Consider the following 27,644-nt stretch of genomic DNA (forward strand, 5'->3'; position numbering starts at 1 on the left):
TTGTCTGTATCCCTATTGTTTAGCATGCAGCAGGCTCTTAGAAACGTCTGTTGAATGAGTAAACAAGTGAATGAATGAATGAATCACTCCTGTCCCCTCGGCCACCTGGGAGCCTTTAGGAGCTAAATTATGGTGAGTCACTCAGGCCCTGCCCAAGCCTCGTGGTGAAAGCAGTGACCTCTCTTTGCAGTCTCTTCCATCAGCTCCAACCCAGAGGTTGCGGCTCTCAGCCTGAGTGCACCCGGACAGCCTTCCTGGCCTGGCCTGGAAGCTGCAGTTGGCAGGTTTTCGGCACTGCAGCCTCGAGGAGGCTGATCGGCCTGCAGGGAGCCCCCTGCCTCTCCTCCCAGCTGCTAGAGGTCCTCCACCAGGCACCGTCCTAAGAGTGGGGAAAGAAAGGCAGACAAGATAGACCCTGGCCTCCTGGACAAATACTGGCACAGAAGAGAGAGGATGCCTGGTGCACCCCATTCAATCCACTGCCTATGATTCATCACGTGGCAGCCCTGTGCCACTCTCCTCCATGCCTTTATGCAAGTCCTGTCACCTCTCCATGCCTCTGTTTCCTCCCCAAATGGGGGCGGAGAGACCCATCTCATCTAATATATCAGAATTATCTGGTAGATGAAAGCAGGTAATCCATGCAAATTGCTTAATAAACTATGAAAATCTGCACCAGTGTCATTACTATTATTGTGGTGGTGGTTTCTATTTATATAAGGTAACATTGATAAAGAGCCCAAGCCCCTTCCTCCACAGCCACAGTGACTGGCACATAGTAGGTGTTGGATATCTGATGCAGTGAAATGTGGTCCATGTGCTGGGTCAGACTTCTCATGCCTTGGGGAGCAGCGCCACCGTGTGGTCAGAACTCAGAACACAGGGACCTTCTGGTGTCAATGGGGATCAGGCTGGGAAGGGGCTGCTGGGAAACCAAAGCTGTTTTAGAACAAACGCAAGAAGTCAGTCTGATACCACAGAACAAGGAGAAACTTCTTCACCCCCAGAAGCGGCGCAGGCTCAGAGTATAAACATGAGCAACGAGGGTCTAAAGCAGCACTGGCTTATTTCTCTACGAAGAGGGGCTTGGGGGAATTGGTGTACCCAAGGAGCAGCCCAGCCACATTTTCAGGTGCACTGGCCTGGCCCTGTGAAAAACACTGTCCATCCTTCATCTAAGGAGACTTGAACTTAGCTCTGCCACTCATAAGCTGTGTGACCTTGAGCCGACTGCTGCCCTCTCGTTTTCTCATCTGTACAGTGAGGTCAGAAACCCTACACTGGCCACCTCAAAGAGTTGTTGTGAAGGTCAAATGGGCTAAGAAAAACACATCTCGTTCATAAGTGGTAAAATCCCAAACAGACATGATAAATGGTTATTACCACTTCCAATAACACTGGTAACTGGCATTTACTGAACTTCTTGCAGTGCTATCCGTTGCCACATGGTCTTCTTTAATTCCCACAAAACTCCATAAAACAGGTATTTTTAAGAACTCCATTTTTCTGGAATACTACTCGGCCATAAAAAAGAATGACATAATGCCATTTGCAGCAACAAGGATGGAACTAGAGAATCTCATACTGAGTGAAATGAGTCAGAAAGACAAAGACAAATACCATATGATATCACTTATAACTGGAATCTAATATACAGCACAAATGAACATCTCCACAGAAAAGAAAATCATGGACTTGGAAAATAGACTTGTGGCTGCCCAATGGGAGAGGGAGGGAGTGGGAGGGATCGGGAGCTTGGGCTTATCAGACACAACTTAGAAGAGATTTACAAGGAGATCCTGCTGAGCAGTATTGAGAACTATGTCTAGATACTCATATTGCAACAGAACAAAGGGTGGGGGAAAAATATATACATGTAAGGATAACTTGATCCCCTTGCTGTACAGTGGGAAAAAAAATAAATTAAAAAAAAAAGGAAAAAAAAGAATTCCATTTTGCAAGTGAGGACACTGAGCTTTAGAGAAGTCTGAGATTTTGCCAAATGACACACTTAACTAGTAAGGAGGAGAGCCAAGATTTGAACTCAGGACAGTGTGACCCCCAAATTGAGACAGTCAACCGCAATGCCATATTGTCTCCACAGTTCCAGCCACTGAACGGGGAGTTCAAGGTCATCCCCGATATGCAGTGGTGGGTGTCTTGAAGAAAATAAAGGAGTTATTGACATTTCTCCTTTTTTTCCCAGGAAATTCTGCTTCCTTCCCATCTCTAGCTCAGCATCTCCTTTGACCTTGGGGCCTCCCAGAAGAGGGAGGCCCTTGGGCTCTGCAACCCAGAGGTCTGCTCACGGCCAAGGTCAGAGAATCCCAAAACATTCCCTTCCTGGGTCCCCACCTAGAAAACGGCCATGTATGCTCCCACAAGAAACTGGCAAAGGCAAATGGGGAACAGGTCCCCTTCAAGGCCTCTGTTGAACAGATGGTGCCAAATCTGCCAGGAGAAGGTGGATTTTTGCAACAATAGGAATGGCCCTCACATGTTGAGAGCCCTCTTGAGCTTAGGAGGGACCCCCATCCATTTTCTCAGTAGTCCCCCCCCACCCTCAGAACACTCCTTGGAGGTCAGAATCCTCAGCCCTTTTTCCAGATGCAGAAACAAAAGTTCAAGGAGATGAAATAACTTATCCAAGGTCAGAAACAGAAGTCAAATTCAAGATTCCAGACTACAAATTCTCCTGACTCCCAAGAACTACAAAGATTTCTAGTTGACGGTCCTGGTTGTAGCACTAGCTGTGCCTTCCTCTGGCTCTATGACCCCAGACAGACCACTTAGCTTTGGTTGCTTTATATCAGAGATGCCTGCCAGCTCTGCCTATGTGTCCTCTATCTGTGTCCTTGAGCCATAAAGTTGAGGCTAATCAGCAGCATCTGTATGGTTTTATAGAGAAGCAGCTGCGACTCTGTCTCCCTTGGGAAGCTCTTCCTGACTATCCAAGGCTGAGTTATTATCCCTCATCTTGCTCCCACAGCACTCACAGCATCAGTTGTAATTTATCTGCACATTCCCAGGGGGCCAGGCAGCAAACACACGTGAGCATGAATAGGTCGAGTATGATGCAATAGGGTGCAGTGGGGACTATGGCAAAGCAGAAAGCCCCTGGTCTGGGAGGGGGTCGGCCCCTGTTCAGCACTAACTTCTTATCATCCTACAGAAAAGCCAACCTAGTTTTGCTCGATATTTTTTTTTTTTTTGTCTTTTTGCCACTTCTTGGGCCGCTCCCGCGGCATACGGAGGTTCCCAGGCTAGGGGTCTAATTGGAGCTGTAGCTGCTGGCCTACACCAAAGCCACAACAACCGCAGGATCCAAGCCGAGTCTGCAACCTACACCATAGGTCACGGCAATGCCAGATCCTTAACCCACTGAGCAAGGGCAGGGATCGAACCCGCAACCTCATGGTTCCTAGTCGGATTCGTTAACCACTGCGCCACGACGGGAACTCCTAGTGTTGCTCAATCTTAAAAGAAGCCAAAATTCTGGATTTTTAAACATAGGTCCAAAATCTATTTCATTAAACACTTCATAGGTGTGACAGCTTCTGGATCAGCCACATCTACTTTCCCTTTAGACTCTGGGCTACTTGAGAGTATGAGGGTCTCTCTCTCTCTCTCTGAATTCTGAGTGGCCAACTCAGGCCCTGGATCCCTACAAGGGACAAGTGATTGCTTTTGAAATGTTGCAAGATCTTGCTCCAGTCCAATCCCCACAGGTTTCTGATGGCCATGCTCGTCCAACTGGCGTGGACTAACGGTTTACTTCATGCCAGACACAGTTTCAAGCATGTTACGTGTTAGCTCACTATAATCCCAACCACTTTACAGATAAGGATGATGAGGCTCAGACCTCATGACTTGCTCAAGATCATGTGGCTTGTGGTAACCTGGGATTCAAATTCAGGCAGTCTGGCTCCACACAAGTCTGCTTGCATTGCTGTGATCCCAGAATGCCCCATGAATCCCCTTTAACTACCACCTGCAGTCACTTGGCCCTGATCAGGCTCTCCAGGAAGCTTCCAGCCATGGCTTCCGGTCTTAAGGACAGTGGGAGCCAGAGCATATGGCACAGAGAAGAGCACATGCATTGCAGAAAGCAGACCGGACGTTCCGAGAGGGGTACGTATGAGTCCAAGACTGCACAGCTAGATCAAGCCAAAATCCGTGTTTACCTTTTGCCCCAGAACACCAAACCCCAGCTTCCAGCAAAAGAAAAATGCCTTGGGCAGAGAGAAGGAGCCAGGAGAAGCCTGGTTCTCATTCACCCCATTGAAACAGTCAAGCACTCTCTAAACTCGCTGAATGATTCCAAAGGAAATGGGAGTCTATTTTGTCTGCTGTCGCCAGGGCTGCAAATCCTGATATATCTCAGGCCACGGCAGAGAAGTGGATGGCTCAGCATTTGGACAGATGCCCACATAAGGCAGGAAGTGGGGTGGATGATTCAACAGGTACCTCTCTATTCTGAGAACTGGTCCTGTGATGGATGAGTGTACATCCAGCTGAGATTAAAAAAAAAATAAATCTGAATGCCAAGCATCGGAACCTACAGCAAGCCTCCCTTTCTTCCGGGGGACTTGAGGCCTCCTTTGGGGTTCTAATCATTCCGGGTTTTCTATTCGTAAAATTTCGCTGGGGCGACAAGGCTCTTAGCAAGGTGGGCTGGTGATTCAAAGGCTTCCCTTCCTCCCAGTGCACCCTCCTACGGGATGATAAAATGCTGCGATTCCATGGAGTCAGGCTGGGGCACCACTCCCCCCACCCCTGCCTCAGTCTTTCTCATCTGTAAAATGAGGGTAGGGCTCTCTGCATCACTGAGACAGAAAAGTTTGGTCCAAGTCCACGATTCCTCATCTAAAACCCTGGAGACTCGATGAGTTTGATAGCTTAGAATTCTTTGGATTTCACAAAGGTTTTACGGTGGGTCTCTTGTATATTACTCCATATGCCCAGCACACTCTCTGGTGGTACTCTATAAATTCTTTAATACACAGTTTAAAAAAACAAGCAAACAAACTCCTTGCTATTCCTATACAGCACAGCGTACTAATACTGATACCAACTGGGATAAAAGAAAGACTGTAAATCACCTCACGTTCAATTTGTGGTAGGTTTGCTGTTAAATGATTTCCCCAACCTCATGAGAAAGCCTGTGGTTTTCAGAGCTTTGGGGACTTTGGCATCGTGTGTGAGTGTCAGCTTTGGTTTCGGGCACACCTGGGCTTCCATTCCAATTGCACCATCACCAGTCGGCTGACCTTGGGCAAGACATTCCTCTTGACTGCACCTCAGTTTTCTCATTTATAAAATGGGGTAGAAAGTCCTGTGTTGGTCCCTAGAAGGCACACAAGGTTGCTGCCCTGGAAGGGGAGTGGCCACACTGACAGGTTCCCCACAGGAGACTTTAGGGAGCCCATCACAGTTCAGAGTAAGTCTGCATGCAAAGCAGGGGCTGGTAAGGCTGTCACATAAACAGACGACCCATCTACGAATAGAGAGCACGGGAAATACAGCTGCCAGAAGGACCTGGCACTTTTGTGGTCTTGACCAGGACATGCTCCCTACAGTAAAAGCTCTGAGGATTCAGTCTTTTTTTTTTTTTTTTTTTTTTGGTCTTTTTGCTATTTCTAGGGCTGCTCCCACGGCATATGGAGGTTCCCAGGCTAGGGGTCGAATTGGAGCTGCAGCCGCCGGCCTACGCCAGAGCCACAGCAACGCGAGATCCGAGCCACGTCTGTGACCCACACTACAGCTCACGGCAACACCGGATCCGTAACCCACTGAGCACAGGCAGGGACCGAACCCGCAACCTCATGGTTCCTAGTCGGATTCGTTAACCACTGCACCATGATGGGAACTCCAGGATTCAGTCTTGATAGGAGGGGTCAGAACAAGGGTTAGTGTTATCCTGAAGAAGCACTCAGCAGCAGAGGCAGCTGGAGGGGACGGTCTCGCCCAGGAAATGGGGGTGACAACACGCCAGTACCCTGGACAGCACCCGCTCTGGCTGCAGGCCTGTCCCCCTTCTCAATCGCCTTTCTCCCCTCCATTCCCCTGATCAGTTTCCCTTGATAAACCATGACCACATTCCACGCCTCCTTCCAGCCGGACTTGCTCAGAAACTGGCATTTGATGCATCCCAAGCTCTTCAGTCACACGTTTGCAGACAACCAAGTGGTGAGTCTTAGAAAAGGCCAGTTTACATGGGCGGCAGATTTTCTGCTCTAAAATAGTCACGACAGCATCTCCCACTCCACAGGCTCTTTTAGAACCTGGTGCCTTGACTCTGGGCAGGCTTGTGACTCACCTGTAACCAAGGGAAGGGATGGAATCGATGTTGTGTAATCTCTGAAGCTAAATCATAGAAGGTCATGCAACTTCCAGCTCATTAGCCAGAAGACGTGCTCTGGAAAATTCCAGCCCTCGTGTAAGTAGTCTGACTGTACTGAGACCACCACGTTCTGAGGAAGCCCAAACTCTCCCTGTGGAGAGACCCTGCAACTAAATGGGAAGAGAGAGAAAGAGAACTGTCCATAGCCCCCAGCTTCTGCAGCTACCCCCATATCTAACTACCACGTCCTGAGAGACCCCTCAGAACCACCCAGCTAAGCCCTTCCCAAATTCCTGACCCACAGAAACCAAGAGAGGTTTTTAAAAGGATTATTTGTTTACATAGAACTCCCATTTGATCCAGCAACCCCACTCCTGGGCATCTATCCAGAGAAAACCACGACTCCCAAAGACACATGTACTCCAATGTTCATTGCAGCACTATTTACAATAGCCAAGACATGGAAAAAACCTCAATGTCCATCGACAGAGGAGTGGATCCAGAAGATGTGGTACATATACACAATGGAATATGACTCAGCCATCAAAAAGAATGAAATACCAGCATTTTTAGCAACATGGATGGACCTAGAAACTATCATGCCAAGTGAAGTCAGCCATACAATGAGACACCAACATCAAATGCTTTCACTGACATGTGGAATCTGAAAAAAGGACAGACGGAACTTCTTTGCAGAACAGATGCTGACTCAGAGACATTGAAAAACTTATGGTCTCCAGAGGAGACAGTTTGGGGGGTGGGGGGATGTGCTTGGGCTGTGGGATGGAAATCCTGTGAAATCAGATTGTTATGATCATTATACAACTACAGATGTGATCAATTCATTTGAGTAATAAAAAAAATGAAAAAAAAAAGGATTATTTGTTTGAAGCTACCAAATCTTGGAGAAATGGGTTACACAGCAATAGATAATGGAAACAGAGGGCAATTTTATTTCCCTTCTGCCTGTAATGACGGTACCTTCCAGATTTCAAGGAACAATCCCAGTTTACATCTTTCATCTGGCATGACTTTTTTTTTTTTTTTTTTTTTGGTCTTTTTGGATCCACATCTGCAGCAAATGGAAGTTCCCAGGCTAGGGGTCAAATCGGAGCTGCAGCTGGCAGCCACAGCCACAGCCACAGCAATGTGGGACCCACGCCATGTCTGCAACCTACACCGCAGCTCAAGTGAGTGAGGCCAGGGATCAAATCCGCCTCCTCATGGATGCTAGTCAGGCTCATTACCGCAGACACACAGGAACTCCCTGTCTGGCATAATTATTGATAGTGCCCCCTTTCTCTTCCAAAAGTGCCCCAGTTTGGACACCCTACATTTGGCCAAGTTCTCCGAGCACACTAGAAATGCTGGCAACAATCCTTACCACACTGTCTAGAATAATCAACATACATGAGCTGCCACACACAGAGAAAGCCTTCAAGAAGCCGGCGCTGTTCTCTTATCCCTTACCCTTCTTCCAAGTCTGCCCCGTCTGGAAGCTCAGCAGTTTTGCCAGGGGGTGGCTTAGGCAGGCCCAGTCCCTTCACAATCTCCAGAGTGACCTCCCCCCATAAACGCTCAACCTCCGGGAACGCGGGACATCGGCTATGCGAACAGAGCTTCCAGACAAGCCCAGGGCTCCCCCTTTCCACCCAATTGCTGTTACTATGCCCTTCCCATTGGGGAAATTCAGGAGTTGCCACTGATTCAGGATAGGAAGGGCCTGGGTAGATCAGAGTGAGCAGAGGCAAGAGGCGGAGCAGGGGGAGGGGGGAGAAGAAGCCCCAACCTCAGGAAAGGCCTTTCCACTGCACCAGAAGGGACAAGGGACAGGAGGCTTCCTACTTTTTTTTTTTTTTAGGGCCTCACCCATGGCATATGGAAGTTCCCAGGCTAAGGGCTGAATTGGAGCTGCAGCTGCTGGCCATAGCCACAGTCACAGCAACATCAGATCTGAGCCACATCTGCAACATACACCACAGCTCACGGCAACGCTATCTCCTTAACCCACTGAGCAAGGCCAGGGATCGAACCCAAATCCTCATGGATGCTGGTCAGGCTCTTAACCCACTGAGCCACAATGGGAACTCTGATGGAAGGCTTTCTTTGCTTTACTTTTTTCTTTTTTTTTTCTTTTTTTTTTTTTTTTTTTGCCACAGCACGCAGGAGCTTGACGTGGGATCTCAGTTCCCAGACCAGGGATCAAACATGGGCCACAGTGGTGAAAGTGCCAAATCCTAACTATTAGGCCACCAGGGAACTCCCAGGATGGCAGGTTTTAAGGGCACAAAACTGCTCTCATATCCCGGTGCACCTGCTTACTCCCTGGGCCAAGTCCCCAAGTGCCCTGAACCTGCTTCTCCCCACCTGCATGAATGTCTCAGAGACCTCTCAGAAAGAAGCCAAGAGAAGAGGACTTAGGTCAAGCACTAACACAGAGGTTAGCATACAGTAAGCACTCAATAAATGCTACTTCCCTTTTCGCAACATTGGAGGTTCCTATCAGAAAATGCATTTGTTGGAGTTCCCATTGTTGGTGCAGTGGAAACGAATCTGACTAGTAACCATGAGGTTTCGAGTTCGATCCCTGGCCACACTCAGTGGGTTAAGGATCCGGCATTGCCGTGAGCTGTGGTGTAGGTCGCAGATGTGGCTCAGATCCTGTGTTGCTGTGGCTCTGGCATAGGCTGGTGGCTACAGCTCCGATTAGACCCCTGGCCTCGAACCTCCATGTGCCGCAAGAGCAGCCCAAGAAATGGCGAAAAAAAAAAAAAAAATCTTGGCTGTCTGACCTCGGACAGTGCCTGGTGATGCATATTTGGCGAACTGTCAAATGAGAAAATGAATTTAGCACATTTCCCCAGGCACCTATCTCAGTTCTCAGCTAATGTTGGCGTACACAACATCAACGGTGCTTTGCAATATGTGCTAAAATATAAGGGGAGATGTACTTATGCTGAAGGGCTTGGATGCTTGGAGCATGTCTTCTGTCTTCTTCTTTCTTTCTTTCTTTCTTTTCCCCCTGTGGGTCCACCAGCCATCTGCTGCAGGTTCTCTCTTGGGTCAGAGTTTAATCATCTTTTCTACATTTGGGCCCTGACCTCCCCGCCAGCCCCAGATGGAGAAGGACCCGGCGTGTCCGTCTCCTCACATTGGGTGTCTGGGCTTGGGTGGGAGATCGTGCCTTCTTTCTCTCCCAATGGACACCTCTGCAGCCGCTTTCTGCCTATCCCACTATCCAGTCTCCACGGGCAGCTGGCATGACCCACCTTCTGCTAGACCAGAGCATCCCTCCCTCCATCCCGCCCCCCTTTAAAATCCTTCGGTCGCTTACCTTTATGCTGAGGATAAAATCACACACTGTTCCATGACCTGCACGTTTCCAGATGGCAGCTTACTCTTTCTGGGTCATGCACAGGCTCTTTTCTGCCTTGGACCTTGTCACCTGCTGTTCTCTGGTGCCGGGGACACATCTCCCCTAGATCTTTACCAGCCCGTGTCCTCAACAAACCACCCTTCTGAGTAACCTGGTCATGCCCTCATTCACTCTCTCCCTGGCCACGTGCCTGGTACTATTCCAAGATCTTACGCTAACTCATTTAATTCTCACCACAGCCCCCTGGCATAAAAAGAAAAGCATGACGGCTGGAGCTGAGTGAGAAGAAAATGGCAGAATATAAAGATGAAGGGTAGTGAAGGACCAGACAGGCCACGAGAAGACATTTGCATTTCACTCCAAGTACATAATGGGAAGCTGATGGAAGGCTGTGAATAGATTGCTTTGACCACCCTGACAAGAAGGAACCCTAGAAGGACAAGAGTGGACACTGGGAGTCCAAGCATGAAGCTGGAGATGATGGGGGAAAGTGGCAGCGTTCAAGATTTTTCTTTTCTTTTTTCTTTTTTTTTTTTTTTTTTTTTTTTTTTTTTTTTTTTTTTTTTTTTTTGGCTGCACCTGCAGCATGTGCAAGTTCCATGACCAGGGATCAAACTCGCACCACAGTAGGGATCTGAGCCACAGCAGCAACCATGCCGGGTTCTTAACCCACTGTGCCACCAGGGAACTCCAAAATGTATTTTGAAGAATAAAGAGGACTTATTGAAGGACTGAATGTGGTGGAAAAGGGAAAAGGAACTACCAGTGATGACTACCACATTTTGCAATGAGCACCATTCCATGGGTACCATGAACAAAAATTAGAAAAACTAGAAGATGAGGAAGATGAACAGATCAGGAAAGAACTGTGGAAACACATGCTGCTATTACCATTTGCATTTTACAGGTGAACAAGGTTTAGAGAGATCTAGAACCTATCCAGGTTCTCCCGACTAGTAAGTGGATTCTTCAGTATTTTCACATACATTTATTTTTACCTTCACTGTACCCTCTTATTTTCATCTTCAATTTACAGATAAGGAAACTGAGACCCAGAGATGTGAGGGCTACACAGCTAGTAAGTGGCATGGCCGTGACCAGTTATCAGATCTAATAGCAGATTTATTTTCCAATAAAGAAGACATGCTGAGAGACTGATAAGGAAACTTGGGAGACCAGGTAGAAAAAAATCTGAGGTTTGAACAAAAATCACATGCTCAGATTTTCTTTTAATGTTTTGAAATTCCCCAATAAGACTCCAGAACAAACTCGGTAAGCTGGGAGTTTCTAAAAGGACAGCACCGTACAAGGAGATCCTGCTGAATAGCATTGAGAACTATGTCTAGATACTCATGTTGCAACAGAACAAAGGGTGGGGGAAAAAATGTAATTGTAATGTATACATGTAAGGATAACCTGACCCCCTTACTGTACAGTGGGAAAAAAAAATGAATAAATAAAATAAAATAAAATAAAAAATAATATGTAAAAATGCCATTGTAGGAAAGTGGTTCCTGAGTCACCACTTCAGAATCACAGCTGCTAATAAAAATGCAGGTTCCTGGGCTCCATGGACGTTAGACCCAAAATCTACATTTTTTTCAAATTAACACTCCAGAAATCTTTGTCGAATTATAAGGTTTGACAACCGTAGAGGTATGGTTTAAACCCAGGCAGCCACCCTCCACACTAGCAGTGTGATCTTACGAGGTCACTTTGCATCTCCTGGCCTCAGCTTCCGAAACCGTGAAAAAACCAGGAATCACGACAAAATCTGCCTGAGACGCTCGACCTCCCCCTAGCGGGGAGAATCGAAACACACCAGCGCTAAAAGAAGGTAGGAGCCTGGGGTCGTTGCGGGACACAGAGAGGCCGAAGCGTCCCGCGAGGCATTGTGGGACATAAAGGCGCTGTCAGCCACTCGCCACCTCCAGCTTCAACTGAGAGCCGCCACGTTTTAAAAAACTTGAACGCCTTCTCGGAGCGTCCCCGGATACCCCATGACGTAACGGCAAACATCCTCTGGAGTCTTGCAGCCTCGGAGGCTAATAAGAACACCTCGAAAAGAACACCGATATACTTCCGGGTGTGCCTTCACTTTACGACTCGTGCGTTCCGCCGCCGAACCGGAAGGAAGCTGGCGAGCTATTTACGACATAGCGGGTCGTGTTTACGGCACCGGCCGCTGCGCGCGCATCTCTCCTCCTTTCCCGATTCCTTGAAACGCAGGCTGTGGCGCGGTCTCCGGCCTGCACTATCTCTCGCCATCGGGGCCGGCTAAAGCCGTTGCGGGTGAGTGTCGTGTTCCGTACGGTCCTGCGGATCTCCGGAGCCGACTTGGGCTGCGCCTGGCCTTCCGGGGGGGCTTACCGGAAGAGACCTCTGTACACCCCCTCCTGCTGCCGCTGTCCTTCCACGGGCGGGACAGGTATCGGCCTTCGGGGCCGGACCCAGTGCGGGATGCCGGGCAGTTCCCTGAGGTTGTGGTCCCTGGCCCCAGATAACGCTTAGCGGCCAGGGGGTGGGCGAATGTGATCATATTACTTAACCCAAGTGGGTCTCAGGATCTTTTTAAAGTGGCCCATGGCTCCCTGAGTTTTTATGAGTGAGGTATTGGGGGTGCCAAACCGAGCGGTGTTCGGCCCTGCTCTGAGGAGTTCACAGTCCAAGTTCTCTTACTTTTGTGTGAAATGGAAGTCTAGGATGGAGTAGCGTGATGTCTGATCTGAAACTCCCTACTTTCCAGCAATTGGTGACCGCAGTGGCCGCGAAAACGTACACAGTACTGGGGCCTGCCGGCCACAAGGCCGCCTCTGACTGCCCTGTTGGTGCCTCCTCATCCTGCCTCTGTAGCCAGTACAGCTGTCACTCCCTTTTAACTGAAAGGCTTAGTTTCTCCTGCTGGTTCCATTCTGCTCATTCTTAGATTACGTGTGTTGAAACCAGGTGACTTCTGCCCCCTGGAGAAATGCTGTCAAACCTTGGGCCTGTTTTCCATGAGCTCTGCCAAAACAAGGAGACTTTTTTTTTAAGTGTGTTTGGAGATACTGCCTTCTTGATACGGCCTGAAACCCCAGATCTTTTCAGACTGCTTTTCAGCTATAAAATCATGGGAAGAGCCTTGGACTTGGGCAGACAGCCTTAGAAATCAAATCCATTTTGAAATGATGGGCAGATCAACTGCTCGATTTGGCAGAACTGCCCATTTTTATCCCTAAAATGGGGGGAGAGGAGGTGGGGGGTTAGTGGTGTAGCATCTGACATGTTGTAGGAGCTTGAATTGAGACCATCACCCCTTCACCCGGTCCACTTTCTGAAGTACAATTTAAGTTCAAGTTGGAGGACAGTGCTCCTAGGTTCATTCCCTGTCTCCCAAGTGTCACTTCTGTAGGAAGCCTTGGTTTTCCCACATGGGAAGGAGGAAGAGAGTTTTCTAAATTTAGTACCCTGTGCTCTTTGATTGTTTTCCAGATGCCAAAAAATACTTGTATAATGAATTTTCCCCTGGGAACTGAACTTCTGAACATTTGCAGAGGATTACAGTGGGTGGTAAATGCCTATGCTTTGGTTGGAGGGGTGTTGTTTTGCTTTTTTTAGGGCCGCAGCCTCGGCGTATATAAGTTCCCAGGCTAGAAGTTGAATCAGAGCTGCAGCTGCCGGCCTACGCCACAGCCACAGCCACGGCAACACCAGATCCGAGCCGTGTCTATGATCTACACAATAGCTCACAGCAGTGCCAGATCCTTAACCCACTGAGCGAGGCCAGGGATCAGACCCACATCCTCATGGATGCTAGTCAGATTCGTTTGCGCTGAGCCGCAACAGGAACTCCTGCCTATGTTTTTGATAGGAACTGTCCAGTGAGCATCTTTCTGGAGCCTCTGGTTTTCATTCACCTGAAAGGAGCTCTAGCATCACACAGAAAGGGGACTCTGAAGCCAGTCGGCCTGGGTTCAGATTTTTCATCAATTAGTGTTGTGCCCTTGGGCAGTTTCTTGATTCCTCTGTGCCTCAGTTTTCTTATTTGGAAAGTGGGGATAATACTGGCCCTACCTTGGGATTGTTGGGAGGTGTGAATTTATACGCGTAGTGAGCACTAAGTGTACCTGGTACTCATAATATTTATGAATATTGGCTATATGGCCACTTTTACGTGACCTAAGTTTTCTCATGCCTCCTCAGCCCTCTGGCAAGCCTTTTGCTTGACTCTGGGTCCACTTGCTCTGTGTAAAGATTTGCTTTGACCACCGAAGATTGGAAGAACACAAAGGAAAGTTGCATTTCAGGATATACCCATGGACTCTTATGTTTTTTCAGCACTGTGTGTAAATGCATTTTTGCAAGACTGAGTAGTTATTGTGGCACTTTACATTGGAACCGTTTCCCCAGGTGTTAACTAACAGAGCTTCACAATGATTCTCTGATAGAAATAGAACAAGAATCTTATTTTTACAGGTGAAGGGACTGGGACTCAGGGAAGTTGGATATTGTACACCTTGTGAAGGCGTGAATGGGAACTAGAACACTTGGAAACGTGTTAACTACCAGAGTTCCCTTGCGGTGCAGCAGGTTGGGGATCTGGTGTTGTCAGTACGGTGGTTCATGTTGTTGGAGTGGCATGGGTTCGATCCCCAGCCTGGGAGCTTCCACATTCCTTAGGTGTGGACCCCTCCCAAAAAAGTTACTACATTTCAACAAATCTGTGAGATTCCACTCAATTTAAGAGACACAATAATTTCATGTAACACTAAGAAAGAAAATCTGCCAATTAAGATATGACACCCTGAGTTCCCTGTAGCTCATCAAGTTAAAGATCCAACATTGTCACTGCTGTGGCTCAAGTTCAGTCCTTGGCCCAGGAACTTCCAAGTGCTGAAGGTACGGCCAAAAAAAAAAAGATATGACACCCCATCAAGCATAAGGTGCAAACTCATTTCAAAGATAGTACAGTGGGGGGGAAAAAATCAGTGAAATATGATTCTCAGTTTTATTAGCAGTCTCCTGAGTTTTAAATATGCGCAGCATTTTTTTTTTGTCTTTTGTCTTTTTTGTTGTTGTTGTTGTTGCTATTTCTTCGGCCGCTCCCGCGGCATATGGAGGTTCCCAGGCTAGGGGTTGAATCGGAGCTGTAGCCGCCGGCCTACGCCAGAGCCACAGCAACGCGGGATCCGAGCCGCATCTGCGACCTACACCATAGCTCACGGCAACGCCGGATCGTTAACCCACTGAGCAAGGGCAGGGACCGAACCCGCAACCTCATGGTTCCTAGTCGGATTTGTTAACCACTGTGCCACGACGGGAACTCCCGCAGCATTATTTTTAAGAAAACATTTAGTTAGAAATAGCTCAACAGTCCAGGGTTCCATTTTGTGTTTTGTTTTTTTTTATCTGTTTATTTTACTTTGAGGCTTTTCTTCATGCAGCTACTTTTTTATTTGTATTTTTAAGGTTTTAGAAGATGGCGAAGTTCATGACACCTGTGATCCAAGACAACCCTTCAGGCTGGGGTCCCTGTGCGGTTCCTGAGCAGTTTCGGGATATGCCCTACCAGCCATTCAGCAAAGGAGATCGGCTCGGAAAGGTACTTGCCTCTCAGCCGGGGTCTGAGTCTTTTAGGCTGCGGCTGCTACTCCGAGTTTGTTTCAATGTTCTTCTCTTGAAAGCATAAGGGTTATAAGCTCTGGATACTTCACTGGTCATAGGAGAGCTGGGCTCTTACAAAGCCATCCTGAGCCAGTCCTGACATTTCCCACACTGCGTCCTCACTTTGGGGGGTTTCTGGGTCCACGGAAACTTGCCTGGTTGACCTGTGCTCTCTGTTCCCTTGTTGCTCTCACTAGGTTGCCGACTGGACGGGGGCCACGTACCAAGACAAGAGGTACACAAGTAAGTGATCCCCACCTGACTGTCTGGATCAGAGCCTTGGGTGGAGGTTACTGTTTTCTAGTAACCCCCCCCCAAAGCATTCTAGAAAGAGGTGCTGGAAATAACCAAGTGTTTAAGGGTATGTTCTAGACTGTGGAAACTATCCACTTTTTTTTTTTTTTTTTTTTTTTTGAAAGTGCCTCAAAAGTTGGACTGTTCATAAAAGAAGTTTGGCCTATTATAGTGGGGTTCCCCCCTTCTTTTGGGGAGGAGTGGCCTCTTTTACAAGCCTGTTGAACATGTCCCCATTTTGATTCCATTACTCAGATCCCTGGTTTAAAACTCCTGGTTTTAGGGTGCTGGTAGAGTGAATTGGTTTTTTCCCCCTGTGCCAGTTGAGTAGCAGGAATTGGCTCCCTGGCATAATACTAAGTCAGGACTGTCTGAGTCTGAGGTCAGCAAGAAAGTCAGTCACAGCCTACTAGCCACGTCTGCCCAGATGGTGATAGTGATGGTACTTACACTGTATACTGGCCTCTCCTCTGAGAGAGTGAGTTTAACTCCTATTCTTACACAGAATAAGGCAGAGAGTAGAAAGGGCTTGTCTTGAGTTCCTCAGATTGTGTCTTGACTGAAAGTTCTTTGGCCCACAGTTTTTCAAACTTGAATGTGTGTGTGAGTCACTTGGTCGCTGGGGATCTTAGTAAAATGCTGATTCTGTTTCGGTGGGTCTGGGGTGAGGCTGCGAGTCTATGTGTCGCAGATGCTCTCAGCTGTTAGGGCGGGTCCCGAGACCACACTTTAAATAGCAGGGCTTTAGGCCACTGTGTGGGTAAAGTCTAGATAGTGTTGTTACCGATGTCACCTTTGCCTCCAGATAAGTACTCCTCTCAGTTTGGAGGTGGGAGTCAGTATGCCTACTTCCACGAGGAGGACGAAACTAGCTTCCAGCTGGTGGACACGGCGCGCACACAGAAGACCGCCTACCAGCGGAATCGGATGCGATTTGCACAGGTAGGCCTAGAGCCAGCCATCTGACCGTCCAGGGGCTGTGAGCACTGATGAGAGGAAAGCACGTTACCACAGGTCTTCTAGTGAATCCCGACAGACTGTGCTAAAATACCTGCCGAGGTTTCCATTTGAAAACCACTGCCTTAACGTCCTGGCGCTAAGATAAGTGTTTTTGGTAAAGCGGCCCCATGTTTGACTGTGTGGTCTGGCACCAGTACGCGAGTCACCAGCCCAAGTACAGAATCTAAGGGTCAGAGTGGTAACGGTGGAGACGGAAGACCTCGGTGGGCAAAAAGAAGCACCCGTGTGGAGATTGGAGGGCAGATCGGGAGCTAAGGGGAGGCTCCGTGTTGTCGTTAGTACAGACAGGGCTTTGTCCCAGGCTGTACTAACGACAACAGGGCTGTGTCCTAGGTCGGGAGATGCGTTTTGATAGTTCAGATTTCGCTGCCCAGCAGCAGCTATAGGACAGCTGTGCTGTGGGTGGATGTGTGTGCTGGGTAACCAGGTCCATCTGTGTCTCATGCCTCACTTAATGGCTGTGCGCGGGATTTATTAAGTAGATGGTCCAGTTGGGCTGCATCTTCTTACATCAGGAGGCAAACTCAACACCTTTAAGAGCCAGTAAACCTACTTCAGTAAAAAGTGTGTGTGTGGATATAAATCTAAGCTAACTCCAGGTACAAACACACCTCGCTTCATTGAACTTCACAGATAGTGCGTTTTTCTGCGGATTGAATTTCTGGCAGCCCTGCATCGAGAAAGTCTCGGTACCTTTTTTCCAAAAGCATTTGCTCACTTCATGTCTCTATTGTCACATTGTAGTAATTTTCACAGTATTTCAACTTTTTCATGATGTTTGTTGTGATGATTAGTGATTGATGTTACTACTCACTGAAGGCTCAGGCGCTGGTAACTTTTTTTTTAAATTAAGCTTTAGACACTGGATTTTTTAGACCTAAAAGTATTGCACACTTCATAGACGATAGCATAGTGTAAACTATGTGGCATAACTTTTATCTGCACTGAGAAACAAAAAATTTGTGTGACCTTCTTTATTGCGGTATTTACTTCATTGCCATGGTCGGGAACCAAACTCAAAATGTCTCTGAGGTCTTCATGCACTTACTTAACTAGATAACTAGACCCTGCAGAAGTTGATTCTGTAAAAGCACAGAATAAAATGTGCAGCTTGGGTTTTGCATCCTGAACTTACTCTCCTGACCTCCCATGAGGCACTGCCCATTGTGAGCCAAACCCCCAAGATTTTAACATGGATGTTTTTCCTGATTCCCAGCGGAACCTCCGCAGAGACAAAGATCGACGGAACATGTTGCAGTTCAACCTGCAGACCCTGCCTAAGAGCGCCAAGCAGAAGGAGAGGTGAGGTGCCTGTGCCGCCAGAGCAAGTGATTCCTCCAGGACAGCCCGCACTCTGATGTCACTAGGCCAGGGCGGGAGAGTCGTCATCTCCCCCACCATAGCGAGAAACCAGAAAGCCTTCCTAAAGCCAGTTAAGCCACTCTTCCAGCCCCAATGTCATCCTCCAGACACCAGGTGTCTGCCTGTGTGCGACAAAGAGCAGGGGCAGGAAACTGCTTGCAGAGGCCATGCTCGCCAAAGGGGAACAAAGGCAGAAAGGAAGAGACTGTGGAGTTCCCGTCGTGGCGCAGTGGTTAACGAATCCAACTAGGAACCATGAGGTTGTGGGTTCCATCCCTGGCCTTGCTCAGTGGGTTAACGATCCGGCGTGGCCGTGAGCTGTGGTGTAGGTCGCAGGCGTGGCTTGGATCCCATGTTGCTGTGGCTCTGGCGTAGGCCAGTGGCTACAGCTCTGATTCGACCCCTAGCCTGGGAACCTCCATTTGCCACGGGAAGCGGCCCAAGAAAAGGCAGAAAAAGAAGAAGAAGAAAGGAAGAGACTCTGGAGCAGACCTAGGCTCAGGCCTACCCCGGCACAGCTCCAGGGGCCCCGTCCACCTGGGTCCTGGGAGACCCCGGAGCAGCGTGGTGTGGAGAGCAGCCCGGCCAAGCCAGGGCCGTCTGTGCAGATGGGCAGAGGCCGCTGGGCAGCAGTGGCAGCCACGTGCCTCTTCCAGCCTGTGTGCTCTGAGTCCTGGTGGTCTGTTCCCCTTTTTAGGCCTGTTTTTCTTAAAACCTGCATTGAAAGCAGTTTTCTGTCTTTCCAGAGAACGCATTCGACTGCAAAAAAAATTCCAGAAACAGTTTGGAGTGAGGCAGAAATGGGACCAAAAATCGCAGGTAGTATTTCTATAACCAGAGTTCTGTCCAGGAATTTGACTCTGTATATTTGTTGGGGTTTAGAAGAGCTTTATCAGGGCTTTATAACACACACTGTACAGTTTGCCCAGTTAAAGTTTTCGATTCAGCAATTAGTGGTAAATTGATGCTACAGCCATGACTGCCCTGCGTGTCAGAGTGTGTTCATCACTCTATGCAGAAGCCCTGACCCCGTACCACTCAGGCCCTGGTCTCCCCGGCCCTAGGCTCCCCTGACCAGTTTTCTGTCTCTGAATTTGCCTGTCCTGGACATTTCATGTAAATGGCGGTGTGGCAGCATGACCGTTCGTGACCAGCTCCTCCCGCTGAGCATCTTGTTTCAAGGTTCATCCATGCTGTAGCACGTGTCGGCCCTTCATTCCTTTTGATTGCCAGGTTCCGTTGTATGGACAGACCACATTTTGTGTATCCGTGCACCCACTGCTCGGCCAGTGGGGTTGTTTTTACTTTGGGGTGTTAGGAATGATGCTGCGGTGAACATTCCTATACAGGTGTTTGCGTGAGAGCGGAAGACTGTGTAAACAAGGGAGACGGTGCGGTCGTGGAGGTTGCATCGTGCTGGACGCGGTGCTTGCTACAGCAACAGTAAACGGGTAGCTAGTGCCCAGAGAGGGGCGCTGCTGCAGTTCCTTTATAAAATGTACACAGAAGGGCTCATGCTCCCAGGCTGACGTTGTTACCGAGGAGGAGAATTCCCATTTGGTTTTGAACCCTTGTCCCTTCAGTCCTCTTTCATGAAGACTGTAAGCTCCTAAGAGTCAGGGACGCTGTTAGAAAACAGCCAGCAGGTAGTAAATGTTCTGGAAGTGTTTATTGAAGAAGAGCCCTTCATAGTGTGAACCTGCTTTTGCTTACACTTTGCACTGCTGTCGCTTTTCCCTGCAATGGTTTTCCCCGGCAGAAGCCCCGAGACTCTTCGGTGGAGGTGCGCAGTGACTGGGAGGTGAAGGAGGAGATGGACTTCCCGCAGTTGATGAAGATGCGCTACTTAGAAGTGTCCGAGCCCCAGGACATGTGGGTGGCCCTGTTACTGCGTGTGTGTGTGTGTGTGTACACCAGCTGGTGATGGCTGTTTGCCTCAGCCCTAGTATCTCCAAAGACGTTGCATAAGATTAACAGACAAGTTTTTAGAAATCAATGCCCAGGAAGAGGGGAGCAGAAATTTACTAATATTCGTTTCAGCTTTCATTCAACTTCCTGGCATTGTGAGCAAAATTAGAGGACTCTTTTTGGCAGAAAGAGAAAGGGAGGGGAGCAGAAAGAAATTTGCTGATATTAAACTCCACATTTCAGGGAGTTTCCTGGTGGTCTAGTGGTTAGGACTTGGCACTTTCTCCGCTGTGGTCCAGGTTCAGTCCCTGGCCTGGGAACTGACATCCCACGTCAAGCCGCTGCACGTTGCAGCAAAAGAGAAATTAAGTTCTGTGGCTCTTTGAGCAAAAGAGAAAGAGAGCAGCTCTTGAAGAGAAACACAGCCTTTTTTGCTAACATTTCAAAGAGCTCCTTCCCTCAAAGGCCTGGTGCGTGGACATAACCTAGTGGAGAGCTGGAGCACCAGGCTGAGCTGCACGCTGCCGGGGCCTCTGTCCCTGCTCCTCTCCTGCCCTGGCCTCCGTCTGCTGTCCTCCACACGAGGAGGCTGAGCCAGGTCGCTTACGGCCTCTTTGTTCTTGGGAGCCACGTGAGGCCCCGAGCAAGCACCGGGAGTCTAGTCAGGGCCTGTCCCGTCTCTCACATGCTCGCCTTTCGGATGACACCTGAGGTTTGGCACCGTCACGTAGCATGCCTCGCCCGCTCTCCCCTCAGCGAGTGCTGCGGGGCCCTGGAGTACTACGACAAAGCCTTCGACCGCATCACCACCAGGAGTGAGAAGCCGCTGCGGAGCATCAAGCGCATCTTCCACACCGTCACCACCACGGACGACCCCGTCATCCGGAAGGTAGGTCCCCGCCCAGGGCCGCGCGGGTGCATGTGAACCGGCTGCCCTTAGAAGCCCCTGCAGATTCTGGATCGACTTAGGACTAGATGAAAATGGCCAGACCGCAAGTGTTGGGGTCAGGCTGGGCTCATGTCCCAGCTCTGCATGCTTCTGGCTTCCCCTCCGTGGGCCTCGGCGTTCTTGTCTGTAGGTTGAGGTAGATGTCCTTACGCCCTCGCAGTGAGGATGAAGGCGTCTCGAGGTGCTTTCCTGAGGTACAGCAGGTGCTGGGGCTTCACTCCTCGGAGCCCAGGATACAGGCTCTGGCCGGCCTGTTGCAGCCTCGCTCGGCCAGAGGCACTGGGGTGGGTGTGCAGGGTCCTTACCGAGGCGTCCTTCCCCCCGGTGAAGGGGCAGGTCCACCTCAACGGAGCCTCACAGCCCTCCTGTCCTCTTTGCAGCTGGCAAAAACTCAGGGGAACGTGTTTGCCACCGACGCCATCCTGGCCACACTGATGAGCTGCACCCGCTCCGTGTACTCCTGGGACATTGTCGTCCAGAGGGTCGGGTCCAAGCTCTTCTTTGACAAGAGGGACAACTCTGACTTTGGTAAGAGGCCCGTCTGCATACCACACAGGCACTGAGTGTTCTTGTTGGTTCTGGCCAATTCCCTGGTACAGAGAAAGGGTAGAAGGTGGTCTGTCTCCCCACAGGGGTCGGCAGCCATGTCTGAGTCCCCACGGCGCCTCAGCACTGTGCTGCTTGGTGCCCCTCACTTGAATAGCACTTTTTCTGTCACCTCTCCATACCACCTGTCACCTCCCTATACCACCTTTGGTACGAACATTTTTCTTTAGATTGATGCTTTTTTTTAACTTCAGCATCTTTATGAAGGGAAAACGCCCTGGGCGTGTATCTTACACCGCACCTTTGTGTGTGCACACGTGCCATGGATGAAACCCAGGTCACTCAGAAGTAGCAGTGAGGCCAAGCAGTGTGATTATATTGCTTCTCTTTGTCAAAAAGCTAATAAACCATTCTCTTCAGAAATTCCACAAGAGTGAAAGGCAATCACTTGCCCCCGTGTGATTACGGTGGCAGTTAACGCTTGTTACCTAAAGTCGTCAGACGGGCTCCCTGCTCCTCCCCTTGTGTCCCCACCTCTGGAGACCCACGTCAGCAGGTGGTGGTTCTTTGGGGAAGGGCCCCTGTCACTTGAGGCCGTGCATGTCTTCAGTGACGCCTTGTTTCGGGGGTGGGTGACCATGCCGCTGCTTTTGCAGACCTCCTGACCGTGAGTGAGACAGCCAACGAGCCCCCTCAAGACGAAGGTAACTCCTTCAACTCGCCCCGCAACCTGGCCATGGAAGCCACCTACATCAACCACAACTTCTCCCAGCAGTGCTTGAGGATGGTGAGGCTCCGAGCAGCCCGATGTTGTCAGCTCCTTCTGCCGCTTGGAGCGTCTGCTGTGTAGTCGGCTCTGGGGTGGTGGGATTGGGCAGGACAGCTGGGGTCCCTGCCTGTCCCGCAGCTTTGAGAGCTTTGAGAGCTTTGAGGTGGCCTGGTTTTAAACCCTAGCTTGGTGGTGTCAGCCTGTCTCTTCTCTGCAGGATTAGGTTACTGATAATCCTTGTCTCACATAGATACACTGTGGAGGTTCCTTCAAGTATTTGACAGATAGACCAAATACAAGTACACTGTCTGGGAGCTGGGGCTACAGCAGCCAGCCAGAGGTCCCGCCCTTAGGAAGCTTCGTTCTAACGGAGGGAGAGAAGATCATAAACTCGAAATAGGTGTTTCTCGTGACCACTGGCTGCACGCGCCGTGCCGGACAAAACGGGGCACAGAGGGACGTAAAGCACGTGGTTGACAAACGGAAGCTCAGGGTGAACTCGAGCTCTGAGGTCCGTTGTGATCCACGGGGTGCGGCTTGTGCTTGGAAGGGGTAAACCGGTGCCCAGCACACCGTGAGCTCAGAGCCCCTCAGGCTGCAGGGACCTGGCCGGGGCGAGAACAAAGAGAGGTGCCTCGGCGACAAGTTGGTGCTGTCTCGTGACACCTGTCATTTTTGCAGGGGAAGGAAAGGTACAACTTCCCCAACCCAAACCCATTTGTGGAGGACGACATGGACAAGAACGAGATCGCCTCCGTGGCCTACCGGTACGTCTCCTCCCGGTGTCCCTGCCTCGTGTGGGGCGGCGCGTCTGGGACCCAGGATCTCGGGTGACCAGAGGAGCCCCTGCTTTGCAGTTACCGCAGGTGGAAGCTGGGAGACGACATCGACCTCATCGTCCGCTGTGAGCACGACGGCGTCATGACCGGAGCCAACGGGGAGGTGTCCTTCATCAACATCAAGACGCTCAACGAGTGGGACTCGCGGGTGAGGCGCGGGCACCTCGTGGCGGCCGCCGCCTGCCAGCCCCGTTGCTTTTCCCTTTGCGGCACTTGGAAAGCTACTGAGATTTTTTTATTTTCTGCGTTTTTCCCCCGCTCAGTCCCTCACTGAGAAAGAGGTGGTGTGCGAGAGGATAATTACCCTCTTGCAGTGCTTTCTGTCTCTTCCACTCCGGCCTCCCATCGGCTTCTGCTCTCTGCGAGCGTGGTTGTGATCTCTCCTTTTGATCGGGCTGGTGGGTCTCCTCGAAGCCGGGCAGCTCTTCTCTTTGACCTGTTCTTTCACTCACTGCCACTGCTACCTCGTATTCAACCTTCTGGCGCCCTTTGCCAGCTCCTCACGTTTGGAGAGCAGAGGTTCTCAGGTTAGCACATATCCGGCCCTTCAGGGGGCATCTTGAAAGAGACATGCTTCCTTTCCGTTCTCTCACAGGCAGGTGCACCATGGTGGTTGGGCCGTTATCCTTTCTGAAAGTCCGGAGGCCGCGTGCCTGGATTTGAAATAGGTGGCAATGCTCCTGGGTGCGGCTGTGTAGAATAAAGGACCCTCGGTGGTGGAAGGACGGCTCTGAGGCTGGGCCTCTGTCAGACAAGGGGCCATTGAGATGGAGTTCGGGAGCCATGGTGCTCTGCCTTCATTAGAGCCGAGGGATTAGCATTCTGTGTGCTGAGTCTCAGTGCCAGGTTGGTCTCCTAGCCCCCAGCACCTGCTGAAAGAGCACACCAGGTTTGCTGCGAACTCAGCTCTGGGCCAGTGGCCTTTTCTCAGGCTTTCCCCCTCGGCCTCCCTGGAGCGTTTGGCGTCGTACCTATGTGGCTGTGGCCTCTGTGCTGCTGCCTTAGTCCAGTCCTGGCTTCCTTTACGTGAACCTTTGCTGGTTCCCCTCCTTTTCCTCCCACTAAGAGGCAAGTCTGCCCCCCCCAACTCTATTTGCCGTAATTACTTCTTTATACGGCCATGTATTTGTCTTCTTTTGCTCTGTAACAAGTTAGCAGAAACTCAGAGGCTTGAAACGATATCCATTAGCTCCTAGCTTGTCAGGTCAGAGGTCCAGCTTCATGTGGCTTGCTTCTCTGCTCTGAATATCTGAAAGCTGAAGTTAGGTGTCAGCAGAACTAAGATCTTATCTAGAGCTTCTAGAAGAAAATCTACTCCCCAGCTCATTCCAGTTGGCTGAATTTGGTTCCTGGCAGCTGTTGGACTGAAGTCCCCTGGTTTCTTGCCAGGTGTCAGCTGAGGCCTCTCAGCACCTGGAGGCCACCCACATTTCCTGCCCTGTGGTCCCCTCCATCTTCAGACCAGCAACATCAAATTCTTCTCATGCTTCAGATCTCTGGCTCCCTCCCTCTCTGACCTCTACAGCCATGGTTAGGTGAAGCCCACTCAGATGTCTCCCTGTCTTAAAGGACCTTCATTCCATCAGTAGAATCCTTTTGCCATGAGGGAGCATGATCATAGGTACTTCATGGTCACAGGGTCCACCCAGACCTAGACATAGAAGAATCTGCAAGAGCAGGATCCCTGGGAATCATCTTGGAGTTCCGCCTACCCCAGCCTCATTCTTGAACTCTAAAAATGATACCCCAGATATGCTCTGACTCCATTCCACTGTCACTTGGGGGATTTTGCTAAAATCTGTGTCCTCATCTGTTGGTCCCTCTAGCTTGGCCGCCCATCAACTTCGTCTCTCCTGCTCTTGGGCTCAGAGCCTCAAACAGTTCCTCCCCTTTTGCACTCTTGTATTTTGCTGTCAGGCGCTGTCTCTCTTCCTGCTCAGCTCTGGGTCTCGCTGACATCATCTCCCTAGTGTAGGACTCTGTGTCCTGCCTGTTGTTTTGCATTTGTCTTTCTCTTTCTCTCGCTCTCTTTTTTCTGGCGGGGGGGGGGCACCCTGTGGCATATGGAGTTCCCAGCTCAGAGGTCAGATCCAAGTTGCAGTTGTGACCTACCGCTGGATCCTTAACCCACCGTGCCAGGGATCAAACCTGCATCCCAGCGCTGCAGAGGTGCCACCAGTCCCATTGCACCCCAGCAGGAACTCCATGCGTTTGTCTCTGAGCTGACGTCCCTCCTCCCTCCAGCCTCCTTGCCAGTTAACGCTCCAAAACGCTGCTTCCCCATCGTGAAGCACAGAGGAAGGGTTCTTAAATGCCGCAGGAACTCAGAAGGCTGCTGCAGGACTTTTTGTTGTTGTTGCCACATTTGCAGCATGTGGAAAGTGGGCCAGGGATTGAACCCGCCCCACAGGCAGTGACCCAGGCCAGTGCAGTGACAGTGCTGGATCCTTAACCCGCTGCGCCACGAGGGAACTCTAGCTTTTTTTACCTTTTGAAGGAAGTGCAGAGATATCTCTCGGAACATGACTCCTAAGTTGTTTAGACCAACTGCTTAATAAAGGGGGCTCCTCACTGTTTCTTTGGGCCTAGCACTGCCGTGAACCAGGAAGGCTGAGGAATCTCTGCCATGTGACCTTCAGCAGTCACTTCACTCTGAGTCCAAGTCCCCACATCTGTGAGAGGTGGCTGGGAAAGATAGTCCCCAGGGTCCCTCTCTGCCTTGTCTGCATGTGTGTGCACACCCAGCGTCAGACTCGGACCTCACCTCTGCACCCGTGCTCCACCCACCCCACCCTCCCGCTCAGCCGGCAGGACGCCTATGGGAGACCCTTCCGCTCCACACAGCACATCCACACTTGCCTGGCCCTTGGGCTGAACTTGTGTGTGTGTGTGTGTGTGTGTGTCCTGGTCTGGATGAACTCTTGCGAAGAGAGGAGTTGGGTTTGTTGAGCGCCTGCCGAGTAACCGGCTACGCAAGGGAGGGACTGAGTCTCTGGCTCTAAATGACCAGTCTTACTTCTGCTCGCCGTCCTCCCCCAGCCAAGCCCCTTGGGGGCTCCTTCTCGGCCAGGGGAGGCAGCCGGCCTCGGCTCCTGTGACCCGGGCTCTCCTCCCGCAGCACTGTAACGGCGTCGACTGGCGTCAGAAGCTGGATTCCCAGCGAGGGGCCGTCATCGCCACCGAGTTGAAGAACAACAGCTACAAGTTGGCCCGATGGACCTGCTGTGCGCTGCTGGCCGGGTCCGAGTACCTCAAGCTTGGGTGAGATTCCTGTGGGAGCTGGGAGCTCAGCTTCTGCAAAGAGGGCCCTGCCGGCGGGGAGACCAGGGCTGGCCTCTCCGTTCCCTCGGGACGAGCAGCAGGCCTGGCGCCGAGTAACTGATCCCCGACCCCAGGCCTGGCCGTGGCTCTGCACCGTCCTGCCCCCATGTCATTCTCCTCCCCCAACAGGTACGTGTCCCGGTACCACGTGAAAGACTCCTCCCGCCACGTCATCCTGGGCACCCAGCAGTTCAAGCCAAACGAATTCGCCAGCCAGATCAACCTGAGCGTGGAGAACGCCTGGGGCATCCTGCGCTGCGTCATCGACATCTGCATGAAGCTGGAGGAGGGCAAGTACCTCATCCTCAAAGACCCCAACAAGCAGGTCATCCGCGTCTACAGCCTGCCCGACGGCACCTTCAGCTCCGATGAGGATGACGAGGAGGAGGAGGAAGAGGAGGAGGAGGAAGAAGGTTTGTAGCCAGCCTCGCTTCGGTCTGCCCGGGGCTGTGGGCTGGCTTGGGCACAGGCAGCTCTGCGGCCACAGTCTCTCTAACCTGACGTGAAACGTGGGCCGTTTGCCGAGAGCTGGCTTGGAGTAGCGCTCCGTCTGTCTCGGGAGCAGCTTCCAGAGCCTGCCGATCACATGACGGGGTTGGGGAGCAGAGGTCCCTTCAAGGTTCGAGCGAGGAAGAAGCGTCTAGAGGCAGGTGCTGGAACCCCCCGCCGTCAGCCGGTGTTCTGAGCGGGGAGAGGTGCTCCAGGTCGGTTCTCAGCCTGCAGGCTCCGCGGGCCTGCTTCACCAGTAGGGGGCTGCGGGCAGTAGCCGTTAGTCCTGTGAGCATCTCAAAGGTTTCACTTCTGAGGGAAGGTGGTGGAGACCATAAGCGATTCGGCAGTTTGACGTGGCTTTTGTATCTTTCAGAGGAAGAAACTTAAACCAGATGGCGACGTGGAGCCGGAGTCTGTACTCCCGCGGAGCCTGCGAGGGCTTTGGGTGCCTGCTGGAGTGTTTGTCTGATCCTTGCTCTCTGAAGCCTGACAGTTGGAATAAAGTAAAAGTCTGTGTAGTCTCTTAGCCTCATCGTGTGCCTGCGTTACGACTGACAGCCCTTCTTCCTCCCCCCAGTAGCCTCTGCTCGCGAGAGGGAGGCCGAGGTACAGAGTCTCTGCAGTTTGTGATGCGGGCCCCTCCGTGGTTCCTGAGCATTAGTAGTTTTACATTCCTGAGAAGGAGAGTGTGCTGGCTCATTTCGTTTTTTTGTTTTGTTTTTTTTGTCTTTAGGGCCGCACCCGCAGCACATGGAGGTTCCCAGGCTAGGGGACTAATCGGA

The 27,644-nt window shown here is 50.7% G+C and overlaps 1 protein-coding gene across 1 annotated transcript; it reads left to right on the plus strand.

The window, feature by feature from the left end:
• Positions 11,537 to 27,383, plus strand: EIF3D (eukaryotic translation initiation factor 3 subunit D). Its single transcript, NM_001244723.1, is given in 15 exon segments — positions 11,537 to 12,011; positions 15,168 to 15,300; positions 15,560 to 15,605; positions 16,462 to 16,598; positions 17,893 to 17,978; positions 18,785 to 18,857; positions 19,798 to 19,910; positions 20,703 to 20,835; positions 21,276 to 21,423; positions 22,098 to 22,228; positions 22,892 to 22,977; positions 23,068 to 23,197; positions 26,168 to 26,310; positions 26,500 to 26,783; positions 27,236 to 27,383. Coding segments are annotated over 14 exon segments (1,647 nt in total). The 5' UTR covers positions 11,537 to 12,011; positions 15,168 to 15,177; the 3' UTR covers positions 27,250 to 27,383.

This window comes from Sus scrofa, chromosome 5 (assembly GCF_000003025.6).
Source record: "Sus scrofa isolate TJ Tabasco breed Duroc chromosome 5, Sscrofa11.1, whole genome shotgun sequence".
In the NCBI taxonomy this organism is placed as follows: Eukaryota; Metazoa; Chordata; class Mammalia; order Artiodactyla; family Suidae; genus Sus; species Sus scrofa.